Source organism: Barbatula barbatula, assembly GCF_947034865.1.
Source record: "Barbatula barbatula genome assembly, chromosome: 23".
In the NCBI taxonomy this organism is placed as follows: domain Eukaryota; kingdom Metazoa; phylum Chordata; class Actinopteri; order Cypriniformes; family Nemacheilidae; genus Barbatula; species Barbatula barbatula.
The window spans coordinates 16379977-16394931 of NC_136786.1; the positions used below are offsets into that span (position 1 = coordinate 16379977).

Here is a 14955-nt window from a genome sequence, read left to right on the forward strand (position 1 = left end):
CTACAGACAGGCGCCATTGAACTGCGGGTGGAAGCCACAGCCGTTAAGTTACGGAAAGGGCCGCGCAAGAGAGTGGGCGGGCTAGTCCATAAAGCGGCTCTAGGCGGGAGTTCGTGGTGCGGTTTGGCCGAGAGAGTGAAGCTGAACTCCGGACACAAATATACGGGGAGGGGAAGAGGCGTGTGGCTTCGGTCCAGTGCGGCGCCGTTCGTCGTATCTCAGTTTAACTAGCACATACAATTGGAATTACTCTCATTTCGCGTACCGCGATTCAACCCGTTTCGAAGAATAACACACGTTCACTCTCGTCCTGTTATCATTCGCGACAACAAACGTTAGCCAGTTGCTCAAACAGACCTTTAAAATTCAACATCGCGCCGGATATCGAGAAGCTGGTGGCGATTGGACGCTGTTGGACGTTTTGTTGCGGTTTCAAAGTTTCCTGCGCGGATTTGTGCGTTTGTTTTTCTAAGTTTCGTGCGTTGAAGTCAGACGTTTGGGCCCACAACAGTCTCCCGTGTGCGGAGAGCAGATACAGGTGAGTAAACTCATGTGAACGAGTATGGCGTTTAATTTCGTCCCGGTTTACTTCTCCGTGTAGTTTTAGAGCGTCGTTTTACCCACGAATGAACATTTGACGCGTTTCTTTGACATTCGAAGTTAGCAAGTCGAGCTAACGGAGTTCCTGCTAGCTGCCCATTATTTACCAGCCTTTAGCCTGTAGGCTAACACGCAGTCTGTCTGTTTCACGCACTGTCAGACTAATATTGACGTTACCTTCTGCTACTCGGGGGTTGACATTGTAGATGTAAATATTTGTTGTAGTTATGTCAGTTTGCGATACGAGTTAACTTTTTAAAGGCTGGCTTGAGTTTGAGGGCTAGCTGCTGTCTGTTGTATTGGGGGGGTTGATTTGGCCTTTCGTGTCTTTTGACACATATAGATATACTTTGTCTGACATCTCCTATTCACCTTTTTACATTTCATTTTATGTAGCTTGCATATGATTTGTGTGTGGCGTTTTGTACCATGCCGTGTGTTTTTGTTGTTTTAGAATGATCTTTCATGTTTTTGTGCTCTCCCAATGTAAACATCCCCCATGTGTTGAGATTTAAAAGGGCTGTCTGAGTCAGCCTTTAACATTATGGAGAAGCTGTTATAATAAAGATTTTTTTGTAGTTATTAGGTTACCATATCAAGCAGGTGAGCAGATTGAATAATATTTTACATGCATGCATTAATTCAGATTGGCGCAGTACATATTTTTGTTAAAACCATGGGTATATATTCCTGGCAACTGTTTACTACACATGCTTGGAAGCCTACTGATTTTTTTACGTTAAAGAGTGTAATGCTCCTTACACTTTTTTTATTTAAAAAAACCCAGAGGCATCATGAATGCAATCTTGGCAACTAAAACGTCTGCTCTAAAAAAAGAAACCGGTCTGGAATGTGTGGTATTTTACATGAACTGTGTTCAGTATACCTGTTTTTGCAGTATTCTAAGTGTTTGTAAGGTTTGATGATGTCGGCACATTCAATGATGCCCTCCGTAGTCAATATTGACCAGTCAGCTTAACTGTACAGTTCAAATTTAAAGTCGGTGTGAAATAAAAAACGATTATTCTAATTATTTTACACATTGGTTATGTATTATAAACTATATATATATTGGTGCATTGCATTATTTTTTTTAAATTCATGTGCTCTTGTAATCAAAAACGTCAAGCTCCGCCCCCTCTCAAAACGACCTCTCTTCACTTCTGGTCAGGAGGACTGGTGCGAGGGCGGGGCTGCAATGACTGACACACCTTGTCTACACCGGACGTGTCGCATTGCATCGCACCCTCCGCATCAAGTGTGGCCAAGGTGTAAAATTATAATGGTTTCTTATGAGTTCTATTGTCTTTTGACGCATCGTGCCACGTCCGGTGTAGACACAGTGACAGATCCCGCCCTACTTTTTTTTTCTTCCTCATTTCAGAAGTTGTTTGTTTCGGATATAAAGACGATCGATACTTCTGTTTCATACCGACTTTAAAACGTTGTCGATGTAGAAATGTTTTGTTTCACGCTTGTTTTAACTTCACTCAAAAATGTTTATTCACTTATGATCTATTAACTTATGTTCAAAACATGTGTACAATTTGTGTCATTTTTGTGTTCGTATCAGAGGTGTCTGTGAGTTTGTCTCCATACAATGGAATGTAGTTTGGTTACCAACATTTTTCAAAATATCTTATTTGGCGTTGCGCAGTAATACATGTTTAGAATGACATTAGTGTGACATTAACATACCTTTTAGTGTATGTTGCAGGTTATAGGGTAAGGCAATTCGAGTGTTTTGGATGTGACATTTTTAGTCAAAATTTGAAATAAATTATCAGTAAAATTTAATCAACTGTTTATATTCTACTCAACCCCTCATTATTCCATATTCCAGAATCGGAAAACTATCAGTCTATTTTAGAAACGATATTTTTTTTTGCATTATGATGAAATATGGGTGCAGCAAAAATTGTGAATTGCTTGTTACTATAATATACTATAATAAGTAATAATAATATTACTATAAAGATAATATATAAACTTTACTCTTGATCTTTGATGTATTTTTGGTTTAGGATGTGGTTTGTTTTACTAGTGTTAACTGTCTCCGTTCATGTTTCCTTAAATATATTACATGCAATGTGTTGTATCAGTGTTTGTGGCAGACCGCCCAACTGTTTACACTGTCTTCTAAATGGAGTTGTACAATTCTTCTATTTCGTTCTCATCGCCTGCAGTTCCCCGGCGGTCTGAAGAGCTCTGCGTACGGAGCTAGAACCTGGACAGCTCATGACTTCAGACCAGGAAGGAAAAACTATCGTGGAGCCACAGGTGCAACAGTCACAGGAAGCGAAGGAGAAAGAGATTCCACTACTGGTAAAGTATACGTCAGATATTGCTAGTTTATCTGTCTAAATGTGTTGCATACCAGGGGACTGATATGGGACTTACTAACAAAACAGCTGAGACACACCTCCCAGCTTTGGGCGTTGTGAAAAGGCAATTGTATGAACCACCCTTGTGTTTTGGACCTGTGCCAAGCAGCAGATCCCGTTCATACAATGCAAGTACAGCATCCATTAAAGCACCAATCTTTGGAGAGATCTCACATTTGAGTGACAGGCCCATGTGAGTCACTCGTATAAATTTAAATGTGCTATTTCGGGTCTGGGGAGGGGGCTAAGCAGGCAAATCGTGCGCCTCTGTCTCTCTTTCCCTCTCCGAGGAGCTTGTGAGAGGAGCTACAAGTTGTGAAGAAGTTTCTCCCGTCACAAAATTAAAAGTATGGGGTGTTGTTTCAGCAAGGAGTTGAACCCTAACCTGGTCAGCGAGAGAACGAGTCTTTTACAAGCTGATATTCCTAACGGTTCTGCGGTAAAAGACAGCGGAGAGCGTGCGTGGTCTGTTGCTGATCTGGCCGAAGAGAAGCCTTCTCAAAATGGGAAACTAAACACTGCTTTAGATGCCAGCTGTGACGAGTCCAGCACAAACTTGTCTGCGAGTCTCCATGCCATTAAAGAGGGTGGTAGCAGCATACAAGATGGGACAACATTTTGGGAGACCCCTGACGGCGCCCCACCTGTCCACGAGCCTACGGTACAACAAGGAAATGCAGGGAAAGATATATACGATGGGCAAATTAAGAAAACGGAAACATTGAACTCTGTGAAACAAAAAATAGCTGAAACTGCCGTAATGAGAGCCAAATGGTTTTGCGAAGGTCACCCGTCTCATTTTGAAGAATTAACTGACAGCAAGAGCGAGAACACTGCACTAAAGGAAAATCAGTCATGCGTTTTAAAGGATCAGCACTTGGGTGTTTCTGTTAATGCAAAAGAGGAGCAAATAAACATGTCGTGGGAAGTGCACGGCGAACAATCAAAACATGTGTCCACTCCAAACCATATCAGCTCAATGCTCAATAAATGCTCTGGGAGCCCAGTAAAGCCGTATGAGTCAGCTGAGGGAAATTCTGAGCCGGTCATTACCAAACGCAGCTTTAAAAAAGAGCAGAGTTTCTACAGAATCTGCTTGATTGATTTGGAGGATCTGGGGAGTGAGTGTGGGCACCAATCTGTGACAGAGGCTGACGCAGTCAGGTACGCAAGCTCACCAGCTGTCTCCGAAAAGGCTTCGCTTGATAATTCATTACCCCCGGAGGACCACGGAATATCAGATTCGGGCTGTTTATGTGAAATCACAGCAACACAACAAACGGCGAAAGAACCCTTGCAGAAGAACGTATCCGAGTGTTCTACCAGTCTACCAGTACATGTGCCACTTACAAATGAGGAAAACGCCCTCCCAGATTCTCTTAAAATATTTCCCGGACAGGAAAATATAAAGCTTTCATCTGAAAACGTTTCCTGTCCTTGTAAAGATACAGAGAACACGTGTTCAATTGAAAACATGTGTATAGAGCACGGCCTTGAGGAAGAAAGTCAAGTTGCCTGTGTTTTCTGTACTGTAGAGGACGCCATTGATCAACCCTCTCAAAATCCGCTTGAACAAAATGGACAGGGGTCTATACTGAATTCAAGTCCAGATACCACGTGGTCGAAGGGGGACTTTGGTTACCTACTTCAAAACCAGCAAGACCCTTGTAGTAGCTCAGGTTACAGTGGCACAGATGTGGAGCATACGTCTCAACTGAATGTGCACAACAGAGTTTGGGATGGATTTGGAGAGTTTTTGGAGTTGAGACAACCGCTGCAAGACTTAAGTGGCCCTCCGGATGATATTGTACAGCACGAATTTGAGCTGGAATCTGAGAAAGAACACAGTTTAAGTAAAAGTGTTGACTGCGGAGAATCCATGTGCGTAAATGTTGAGAAGACACAGATTGATGGTGTGTTAGATAATGTTGATGATTCTCGTTCTTCACTTAGCGACTTTAATGCAGGTATCGTAGAATCTGATCACAGTGCTTCCAAGAATTCCCAGCTTGAGCAAGTCAACAACAAATCACTGGATATATCTGCTTCAGAGATCTTAGATGAGACCGAATCCTCTCAAAACGTTGAACCTTTAAAACAAATCTTAAAATCTCATCTGTTTACCGATCATTTAGAATCACCTCGTTGCTTTAAGACCGAAGTTGAACCGAAACAAATGTCAACACCGGAGGAGGACATGTTAAATCTGTGCCAGTATAGTTTATCGCAAATTGAAGGAACTGTATCTGATATCTTAAAGGTTGTTGAGGCATGTAAAGATTCCAATAATCCATCTCACATAGACATAGAAGAAGGTCCCCGTCTTGTTTTTAATGTTGAAGATGAGAAGATGGGATCGAATTTAAGCACAGACGTCTACACTTGCGACGTCTTTCCCAGTGCCCAGACTGAGGTTGTGTCAGAATCTTGTGACTTTCCAAACGTGGAACATAATGTAGGACCAAATGCAAATTTCGCAAGTGATGAACTGTGTGCAAGAGACATAAGGGCGGATGCTCTTGTGGACACCTTGAACTTTGAAGTCACTACTAAATGCGATGAAAACCATACAGAAGTTGATCATCAAAATACAGGTTTTTCTTCTATTGTTGAAGTTTTCACAAACACACTGCCTGCGGCTGATCTCTCTCAAAGCAATGCCACCCAAGTTGAAAAAGCATGCAATAATATCTGTAATAATGAAAATCCGGTTGCATTGAGTCATTTAATACAGGTGGGAACTGAATCCCCTGCAGCACATGAACAAATCATGGACAGTGAAATAGGAGAGACGTGTTTACAACATGTTGCTGGCGATTGCCTCAGTGAGGATGAACGGAAGAGACTGAATGAGGTTTGTTTATGTGCCGATGATGGCGAAACCAATGTCGAAATATCAGAGCCACAGGGAATTATCCCGGCTTTGGAGCTGGCTAGTCGCCTAAATGATGTCGTTTCCTACAGTGACTCTATAAAATCTGTTTGTTTTGCTGATGGACCATGTCAATCTGAAGCGTTAAATGCCTTTGATTGCTCATTGAAAATTGAAAGTGCTTGCCAGGACGCTGCTTCAGAACAGCCTGCCAATGACACGCAAAGATCTTCAGTTACATGCAGTCGAGAGCACGGAGACCTTCGTGACACGTGCGTGATCTCCTCTGAAACGGGAGGAGCTGGTGTTGACTGCGGCATTCCTTTCGGGAGTACCGCAGAACTGTCACTTGAAACTGGAGAGACGCAGTCATGTGCCATACAAGGCCACGAAGGCAGTTATGCGTACATCGAGAGCTGTCCACCAACTGTGCCACACGGTGGCCAACTTCTAACCTGGGACTCTTCTGTTTGCAGAGCATTTGATGTCAATCCGTGTGTTTTGAAAGACTTTGATGCGATTCGCGAAGCAGATTTTTCTGTTACAATTCCATTACCGGTAGAACCTGACCAGGTTGATGTTTATGCCACAACACCATCTTATGAGATACATCTTCATAATAGCGTTCAATACACTGGTCCTGCGCAGGCTGAAAAGACTGGGTTTGAATTGGTTTGTGTTGATGAATTGGAGGGCGAGCAGGGAATGCTGAGTATGGTGACTGACCTTCTTGGGAAGTCAGAGTTGAGCGATGATGCAGATTATCTTCCGGTGTGGGCGGAAGATCCACATGCCCTGTTTCCTGATAACCAGTCATGTGCTTTGGTGTCAGCATGGGGCCGTGATGTTTGTGACACGAACATTACCCTCCAACACAATTGTGAATCTGACCCCGTTGAATCAGAGGATTTTCAGACTTCACTGGCATTCATAGCACCCTACCCATATAACCTGTTAGTGAACGATGGATCTTGTGTCTGGGACTGGCAGAATGCTTACAATGAACTTGTGAGTAGACTCACTGATTTGTTTGGTCTTGTGCGTTGAGGTCACTGTATATATATGAATGAGAAGCACCTGTAAAGTGTCCACGGTTGAAATTGCATTATAGATGAGGCTAATGCAAAACCACACGTCTAACAGTGTTTCTGCTCTTGCAGGAATCTTCCAAGATCTCTGACCTCAATCCCAATGCAAAGGCATGGGCCAATTACATGCCTAAACCGCAGGCCTCTGCTCCAACCTGCACGGATTCTGAGCGGTCATGGGTGAATGCGGACGATGACCCATCAGACAGCATCTCAGGAGGTAAACCACCATTAAACTGCATGTAATATTGTTCACAAAGATATTAGGGCTGTTAAATGATAAATCGGACCCAGAATACAAATTTGTGTTTACATAATATGTATATTTACTGTGCATATTTAATTTGTGTATATGTTAATAGGTAATTATTTACTAAAATATAAAACGTTTCTGTTCATTGTATTTAAATAGAATGTCGATCTAAAAATTCTTGGAAAATCTTAACTAAAGAAAATGTTTTAATGTTGGCTAAAAAATACACTGAAATAACTTTAAAACACTAATGTTATAATAAGCAAAAACGAAAATAAAAATGATTTAGTCTCATGTAGCAACATAAAAAAATAAATTATAAAATGACAAAAGCATATACCAGAATTGCCAAAACTTAACAGAATTGTATGTATAAACAACAAATAAAATATTTTCATATTGAAGATATTAATAAAACTATTTAAAATTATAATTTGTTGCTGTCAAATCATTCATAGCAATTAATTGCATCTAACATTTTTGTGTTTTCAAATATATGCCTGTGTACTGTTTATATAAATTTAGTATTTATTATGTTTGTTGATTAATTCTGAATGCCATTAATCATTTATTCAATAAACGCCATGTCGTTCCAAGCCTGCATCACTTTCTAGCGTGGATCTTGTTTGACATTATCATTTAATAAATTGTAGCGTTATATACAGTGAATGAATTGTAAGGCCGTGAAGCTTCAAAAATAATTTAAAATAACCATACGGCTTCATATGACTCCTGTGCTATTTTAAGTCTTCTAATGCAATATGATAGCTTGATGTGAGGCACAGACTGAAATTGAAACCATTAGGCAACTAATAAACATTGTTTATTAGTTGTTTTGATCTATTTCTTTGTTGTTCACGCTAGGTTATAATAACAGTGAAGACAAAGGGAACTGGAATGAGGAACAGCAGGTATCTACCTCTGTAGAGCTGCCATTTGCAGCACAGCCAGAATCCGTGTACATGGGAAGCTCAGCCAGTGAGAAGGGCATTGTGTCAAACCAGAACACCAGAATGAAAGGTAATCCTGTTTTCAGTCTCTTTTTCAGACTGGTGTCAGTTTGCCATGTTTATGAGCACTGTTTACTCCTACTGCATATTTAAGCAAAACATGTATTAACTCAAAGTATACACTATAGTCATCAGGCTCACTGAATCTCATACATCAATATTTGAACAAATTCTGAAAAATTAATAGCTGAATGGCCAGGCTGGGATCGCGGTTTTCCGATAGTTTTAAAGCTCGCCATGAGTGTATATTAGCATTTTTTGATTTAGGCTAAAATTGACGATTACGATACATTTTTCGATGAATTGCACAGCCCTAGCGATGGGACCCTTAAACTGTATATGACCTTCCATATGTGGGGGTGTGTAATGTCAGGCTTAACAAGCGGATTACAGTAGTGTACATTTCTTTTCTCACTATAATGCGATTTTAGCTATCGCGCTCAAATGATTCTGTTTATTTGTTTGTGCAGGAGTGGATGACTCCGACTCCTCCAGACAGCTCGAGGACCTTCGAGAACAGCTGAAGGCAACACTGGAGTACTGCCTCTCTAGGTGATTACTAGCAATGTCACAGCTGATCACATTGTGCTAGCGTTTTGATTTGCAGATGATCCTGACAGAAGCATCGGCCCTGAACTCAAGGTTTCTTTGTCCTTTGCCTTGTTGTGAAAACCTTGGATTTGACCTTTGGAATGTAATGAAGCCTTATCTAAAATTATAAATGTCGCTTTCAGACTTCCAAGTGTCAATATATCATTATGTGTTATATATATCAAGTGTTAACCAAATGTATTATCACTCTTGTACATGTTCCTAAAAGGCTCTGCTCTCTTCCAGGGAGAATCTAGCAAACGACATGTACCTCATCTCACAAATGGACAGCGACCAATATGTGCCAATTGTGACTTTAGCGAACCTCGATCAAATCAAGAAACTCACCGCTGACGTGGATCTCATTGCAGACATCTTAAAAAGTGAGTCACACTGTTCCAGCAGTCGTATCTCTGGCTCGTAGTGTGGAGTTTTTGGCATTCATACTAATTATGTGTTGTTGACTGTAGCGTTGCCTCTGGTCCAAGTGGACAAATGTGGAGAGAAAGTACGGCCCAATCAGAACCGCTGTATCGTCATTCTCAGAGAAGTTCCTGAGGCCACTCCTCTGGAGGTATGCAACATGCCATCATCTCTGTTTTTAACATTATTTTTATGCATTTGGCTGATGCTTTTTGTTCAGTACCACTTTTACATTCTATAAGTAATGTTTGGTTTCTGCGTAGCGTTGCTAGTGTCACGCATTACAAGCTTTTTATGGCTCTGTTTTCAAAAGATGTGTTTGTTTGGCTTTCGTTTTTTTTTATAGGAAGTTGAAGCGCTGTTTAAGGGTGAAAAGTTACCCAAATTCATCAACTGTGAGTTTGCCTACAACGACAACTGGTTTATCACCTTTGAATCCGAGGCAGATGCACAGCTGGTAAATGTCGCATTCATTTCTCTTGACTCGATCCTTTCAGATTCTAGCCTCAGGATTTTTAATAAGTCTTACTTGCGGTTCCTAAGCTTCATACATTGTTTGTTTTCAGGCATATCAGTATCTTAGAGAAGAGGTAAAAACATTTCAAGGAAAGCCGATTAAGGTAGCATGACATTTTTGATACTACATTTTATTTCATATGCAAGTGTTGCGGGTATGAATATTAACACACATACACATTCGCATGAATTCTAGGCTAGAATAAAGGCCAAGGCCATTGCCGTCAACACCTTTGTGCCAAAGAATGGGTATCGGCCAGTGGACGTGTCCTCGAATGTCCAGCAGCGCTACACCCCCTACTACATCCCACCCGTGTATGGAGCACAGCAGCAGTTTCCTCTTTACCGGCTTGTGACCCCTCAGGGCTGGTCAGCTACCCAGAGTTACCTGGACCCTACACTGGTAAGTGCCTTGTTCACACGGGACATGCAATGTTTGGCAAATATCGTTGTTTTCTCAACTGATGTACGGTCTGTCAAATAGTATGTCTTTATTAAAAAGATATATTGCCTTATTTTCTTCCTCCAGGTTACTCAATTTCCCAGCCCTGCATTTATTAATGGCTTTGCTGGTTCTCCGGCTTTTAAATCAGCCACTTCTCCACTAACTGTCAGACAATTCGCACCTCGAAACAGGTACTTTATTTTTTTAATCTCTTACAGTGAAAACATCTGTTAAATATATTTATATAGCACTTTCAAGTGTGCAGGCAGGCTCTGCTATATAATAAATAGTTCACTGCTGTCGGCGTCATCTGTTTACATTAGCTCAACACTTTTTGCTCTGACTCTGGCTGTTCATCTGAAGCCATATTTACATCTGTTATTAATATTTGTCCAATTGGATTCAATGGGCAGATGAGACGAATCTAAATACAGATGTAAACAAGTAACATTTTTTGATCTGACAACTTGTATTCAAAGGTAGTTGGAAAGGCATTTGATATTATATTTGTAGCATTCACACTAATGTGCTTGAATGCATCCCGAATGACAAACAAGAACTATAAATCAACTAGAACCGCCTTTGGCAGTGTTGTTGCTTTTAAAGGAAATAACCGTTCAGAACATTTTTAATCTGCATTATGTCAACATCCAGCAACATTAAATCAAAGCTGTATGTGTTTCATCCGCACAGGAACCACAACAAAACACACATTCGACTCACGGCAGACCGTGGAACTACTCTGCTGGACAGCCCCGCCACTTTCTCGACCTTCCCTTCGGAGAGAGTCCCCAACGGGACACGTCCTCCACAGCCACATCACTTTGGCAGCCGACCTCGGTTACAGAGCGGTCCGGGCTATCCTAGGCGGGATCAGGTGGGAAGTGGCCGGATGGAAGTGAACGGGGCGGATTATTCTGTAAATGCAGGACGGGGAAGGTAAAAAACACCAGCTTTACATAGACTCAGTCCAGATCCTGATTCTCTTTATTGCACAAACTTGATGGCATTTGTTTCTTTTAAAGAAGAGGCGGCTATGGTTACAGGAAAAGACGAGAGGACAACAAGTTCCCAGTATGTATTTGCAATATTCCAACCGACTGCTTAAACAAGTGTGTGAAGATAGCTCCATCACAGGAGCGGCGGAGTTAGTGATGGATGTGCGTTTATCGTACTTTGCAGCTCATCTTTGCATGTTTGTTTTTGGCAGAGAGCAGCCACGCAGTCGCCCCCTCCTGTTCAGGAGCGCGCTCCCTCCCCCAGCTTTGAGCTGGGACTGTCCAGCTTTCCTCCTCTGCCTGGAGCTGCGGGAAATCTGAAGCCTGAAGTTAAAACTGAAAACAGCCTCGACAACCGACTGTCTGACATTGTCACCGGAGCAGTGAAAGACAAGGTTTCTATCAGTTTGTTTTAATGCTGCAGGATCAAAACAATTGGTTTTAATGTGTATTAGTACTTTATATTAAAGAATTACTCAGAACTTCAAATAAACTTTATTAATATTAAACTGAGTAATAATGTGCTTGCTTGGGTTACAATTTGGGTTAGTTACAATTGTTACAAGGTTACAATTGGGGATGGTTCTTAATTTAAACATTTATTGGAAATAGATTAGAACAGATTAATTTTGGAGTCATGAAATGTCATGTTCAGCAGACCTTGCCATCAGCCAATCACGACGAGTCCTTGGGTTTCTTATGTATTTTTTGTGTGCGAGTTCCTGGTTTGAACCGTCCAGCTGTTCGCGTTTGTTCGCGCTGTCCTTGTACTGAAAGTTTCACAAAGGCTTCTTTGTCTCTCGACAGCCTCTAAATAAGGATGTGATCACCAGCCGTGTGATCTCAGGGACCTCCAAAGAATGCGTGCAGGCCGCTCCCGCTGTTCAAATCCCAGTGGACCAGCAACCCTCACCCTCTCCAGCCCCTAAAAAGTGGGTTCCTCTGGTGATGTATTATACAACGCTATAGAAGTATAATACATGGCTCCTTTGTAATATAAGCTATTTGCGTTTTCACAGCCTGACACCTGTAGAACAACCTAAAGAGACGCAGACACCTGCAGAGAAATGCTCCGTTATACCTGCTGCTAAAACCACACCACTGAGCAATCCAGTGACGGTGAGTTTTCGAGAAAGTTTGATTAGCATTTTGCAACGCAAGATTCGAGATGGTTTAAATTGATTAATCCAATTGATGCTTATGATTGACCAGGAGCCCCGAAAGCCGAGCTATGCAGAGATCTGTCAAAGGATAAGAGAGGCACCCACACAGCAGCCTCCTGCAGAGCCTCGACCTCCCAACTCCACCGCAGATGACATCAAAACCCCAGACACCGCAGAACGCAGATCCAAAGAATCCGCGAGCGTCAGAGAGACACCGAAATGCCATCAGGGTGCCGGAGATCGAGGGACCGCGAGCACAACTTCCTTCCACCAATCCTGAGGATCCGGTTCTGCTTCCGGGATCGAATGGGAACAAACTGTTGGTCAGGGCTTCTCAAGTCCTCGCTAACTCACCATCTCTACGAGTACACGCATAGACAGCTTGTCACTGGAATCAGGGCCTATAGACAAAAGCACTTGTGCGTTAAGGGTTTGTCCTTTTTCGTTTCGTTTTGTTTGCAAGATCTTTGTTTGTTTTCCAAGGAACTGAACCAGCACCAGTTGGAGAATAACTATTTAAATACGTTATGTCAGAGCTCAGTGCTTTTCTTTTTTTTTGTTGTTTAAACTTCAAGTAGAGCTGTTGGAAGGAAATACTGATTTTTGAATAGTGCTGATCCTAAAACACTTTTCTTTCCCTTTTAAAAAAAAAGTGATATGTATATAATTTTGCTAACAAGTGTCTTGGTACTGGCATCACCGGGAGCAGTCTGTACTTGCGTGCCCAGCGGTCCCAGCCATTACAAATGCATGAGTGAGACTTTCGTGTAAATCCGTTTTGTGTTTTTATGTTCGAATGTTCCAGCACTGGAGTGACGTTTTCGAGCTCTGAATTATTTTTTTACATGCTATTCCTCTATCAATTGTAATGATGTGATATTGTAGCAGGTGTTTGTAAACCTGTTTCTGTGTGCATGCTTTTTATGTTTTTGATTTGTTTCCTCTGTTTTCTTTTCTTTTAAACCTTTTAATGGCACACATTATAATTTCACTACTTGCCATTGTTTGAGAAGAATCCGCTCTGATGCCCCGGCATTCAATTCTGGAAGATCTCACACAGCAAAGTCCTCAGGTTGTGAGGGTGAAACGTGTTCATGTGCCTAGTCTGCTGTGATCTAAACCATCGATGGCTATATTGTTTGTTTGTTATCCTGGTGTGGTGCTACGGTTCGTCACATGGATAATTCGGTGCAGTGAGTAAATTGAGGAAAATAATCCCATACTGCACCAAGGTCTGTCCTATGACCTTCACCGATTCGCTTTCAAATCACCACATATATAAAGCGTGGGATCGTGTACATTTTATATAGTGACGCATACATAAAGAGCAAAAGATCTGAGCCTTCAGCACACGTAGACCAGCGTTGTTTCGTGGTTTTTTCCCTTTATGCATACTTGTTTCAGTGTACATCTCGCACTCAACGTGCCCCATTTTCATGCATATTCTGTTCATCGGTCGTTCAGTTAATTGGTTCGCATTAACTTTTGAGATTGTCTTGGGCTGAACAAGACGGACAGTTATTTTGATGTCTTCCTGCAGCGTGGAGCACGTGCAGAACGCTTCGAGATGTTTGTCACAGTCTGTTGTTTATATTCTCTCGTATCTTTCCTGTGACTCATTTTTGTTTTCCTCTGTTAAACAAAAAAAATCGCTTTTGTTGTTTCTCTGAATGCAACTAATCACTTGTCCATCAATAAATGAAGCATACTGTGGTTCAAATAGTGAAGGTTTCATTATGTAAACCTTTGAAAAAATGAAACAAACCAGAAACATCACACAAGTTAACAGTGTTTGAAAACTTGAATTTTATTTAAACTTGAAAAATATTTCTGCCTTAACTTTTTAGATGATAGTTTGGAGTTTTTTTTCTTTGAATTCCAAAAGTGTAGAAACGGGATGATGTAGTGGAGGCATCACAGTGCCTGGATCACTGCGTTTGTGTAGCACAATACTTTTGGGGTTGAGATGGGATTATCGTTTTGTTTCGTTCACCTGTGTAAATGCTTGTAGTCTAAACTGTAGTACATGTATACACTCGTATGTGTGTGCTTTTTCTGTACAGATGTAAATAATTGGAAAAATGTTAAAAAGGTACCCTAAAATTGGTTATGAGAAAATGTATGGAAAAAAAATAAATGTTAATTAAAAATCGGATTTGAGGTCTGGCTGTGTTTTTATTTATTTTATTAATTGACCCCAAAGTAGCTTTGACATCCTCTGAAGGGTGTCACGATTGTGTTTTTAAAAAATGTCTTGAAAATAGTCCGAAAGAAAACGTTCAATATTCAGTTATTTTCATGTATGTTGTGAGTTTTTGAAGTTTCTGCAGAAACCGAAAGTATTACTCTTTATAATATACAATTCAAAAAGTAATATTTTAATTATAAATCACTCTTTGCTAATATTTAATTTATTGTGCGTTAAAACGTATGGGGTGTCAATAACTTGCACTTAATAGGAGGGATAAGTCAAACATTTCAATGTTTAACGTCCTGTAGTTACAAGTATGACCGCGAGATGGCGCATCCTAAGCATCAATTCTCCTTTGAGCTCATGCTTGTTTAGGACATAATAACCGATGATCTGTATCTCCATATGATTAAAACGATTT

The 14955-nt window shown here is 41.0% G+C and overlaps 1 protein-coding gene across 2 annotated transcripts; it reads left to right on the forward strand.

Moving 5' to 3' along the window:
* Window positions 1-10: 10 nt before the first annotated feature.
* Window positions 11-14517, forward strand: larp4b (La ribonucleoprotein 4B). 2 transcript variants are annotated; one of them, XM_079487939.1, is made up of 17 exons: window positions 11-538; window positions 2787-2925; window positions 7017-7164; window positions 8062-8217; window positions 8678-8759; window positions 9045-9181; window positions 9269-9372; window positions 9568-9678; window positions 9788-9841; window positions 9934-10140; window positions 10267-10373; window positions 10876-11121; window positions 11208-11256; window positions 11393-11575; window positions 11988-12112; window positions 12200-12299; window positions 12393-14517. In XM_079487939.1, the coding sequence occupies exons 2-17, from the start codon at window positions 2839-2841 to the stop codon at window positions 12621-12623; spliced, it is 2127 nt and encodes a 708-aa protein (XP_079344065.1). In that variant the 5' UTR covers window positions 11-538; window positions 2787-2838; the 3' UTR covers window positions 12624-14517. The 2 variants fall into 2 exon arrangements, with proteins under 2 accessions (XP_079344065.1, XP_079344066.1); XM_079487940.1 differs by having other exon boundaries at window positions 69-538; window positions 11211-11256.
* The last annotated feature ends 438 nt before the right edge of the window (window positions 14518-14955 follow it).

Excerpts from the sequence above, each read along its gene's own strand:
- larp4b (XM_079487939.1), top strand. The coding sequence starts at position 2,839 with ATGACTTCAGACCAGGAAGGAAAAACTATCGTGGAGCCACAGGTGCAA. Across the intron at positions 8,760-9,044 it reads CTGGAGTACTGCCTCTCTAG|GGAGAATCTAGCAAACGACA; the intron begins GTGATTACTAGC and ends GCTCTCTTCCAG. Across the intron at positions 12,300-12,392 it reads CACTGAGCAATCCAGTGACG|GAGCCCCGAAAGCCGAGCTA; the intron begins GTGAGTTTTCGA and ends ATGATTGACCAG.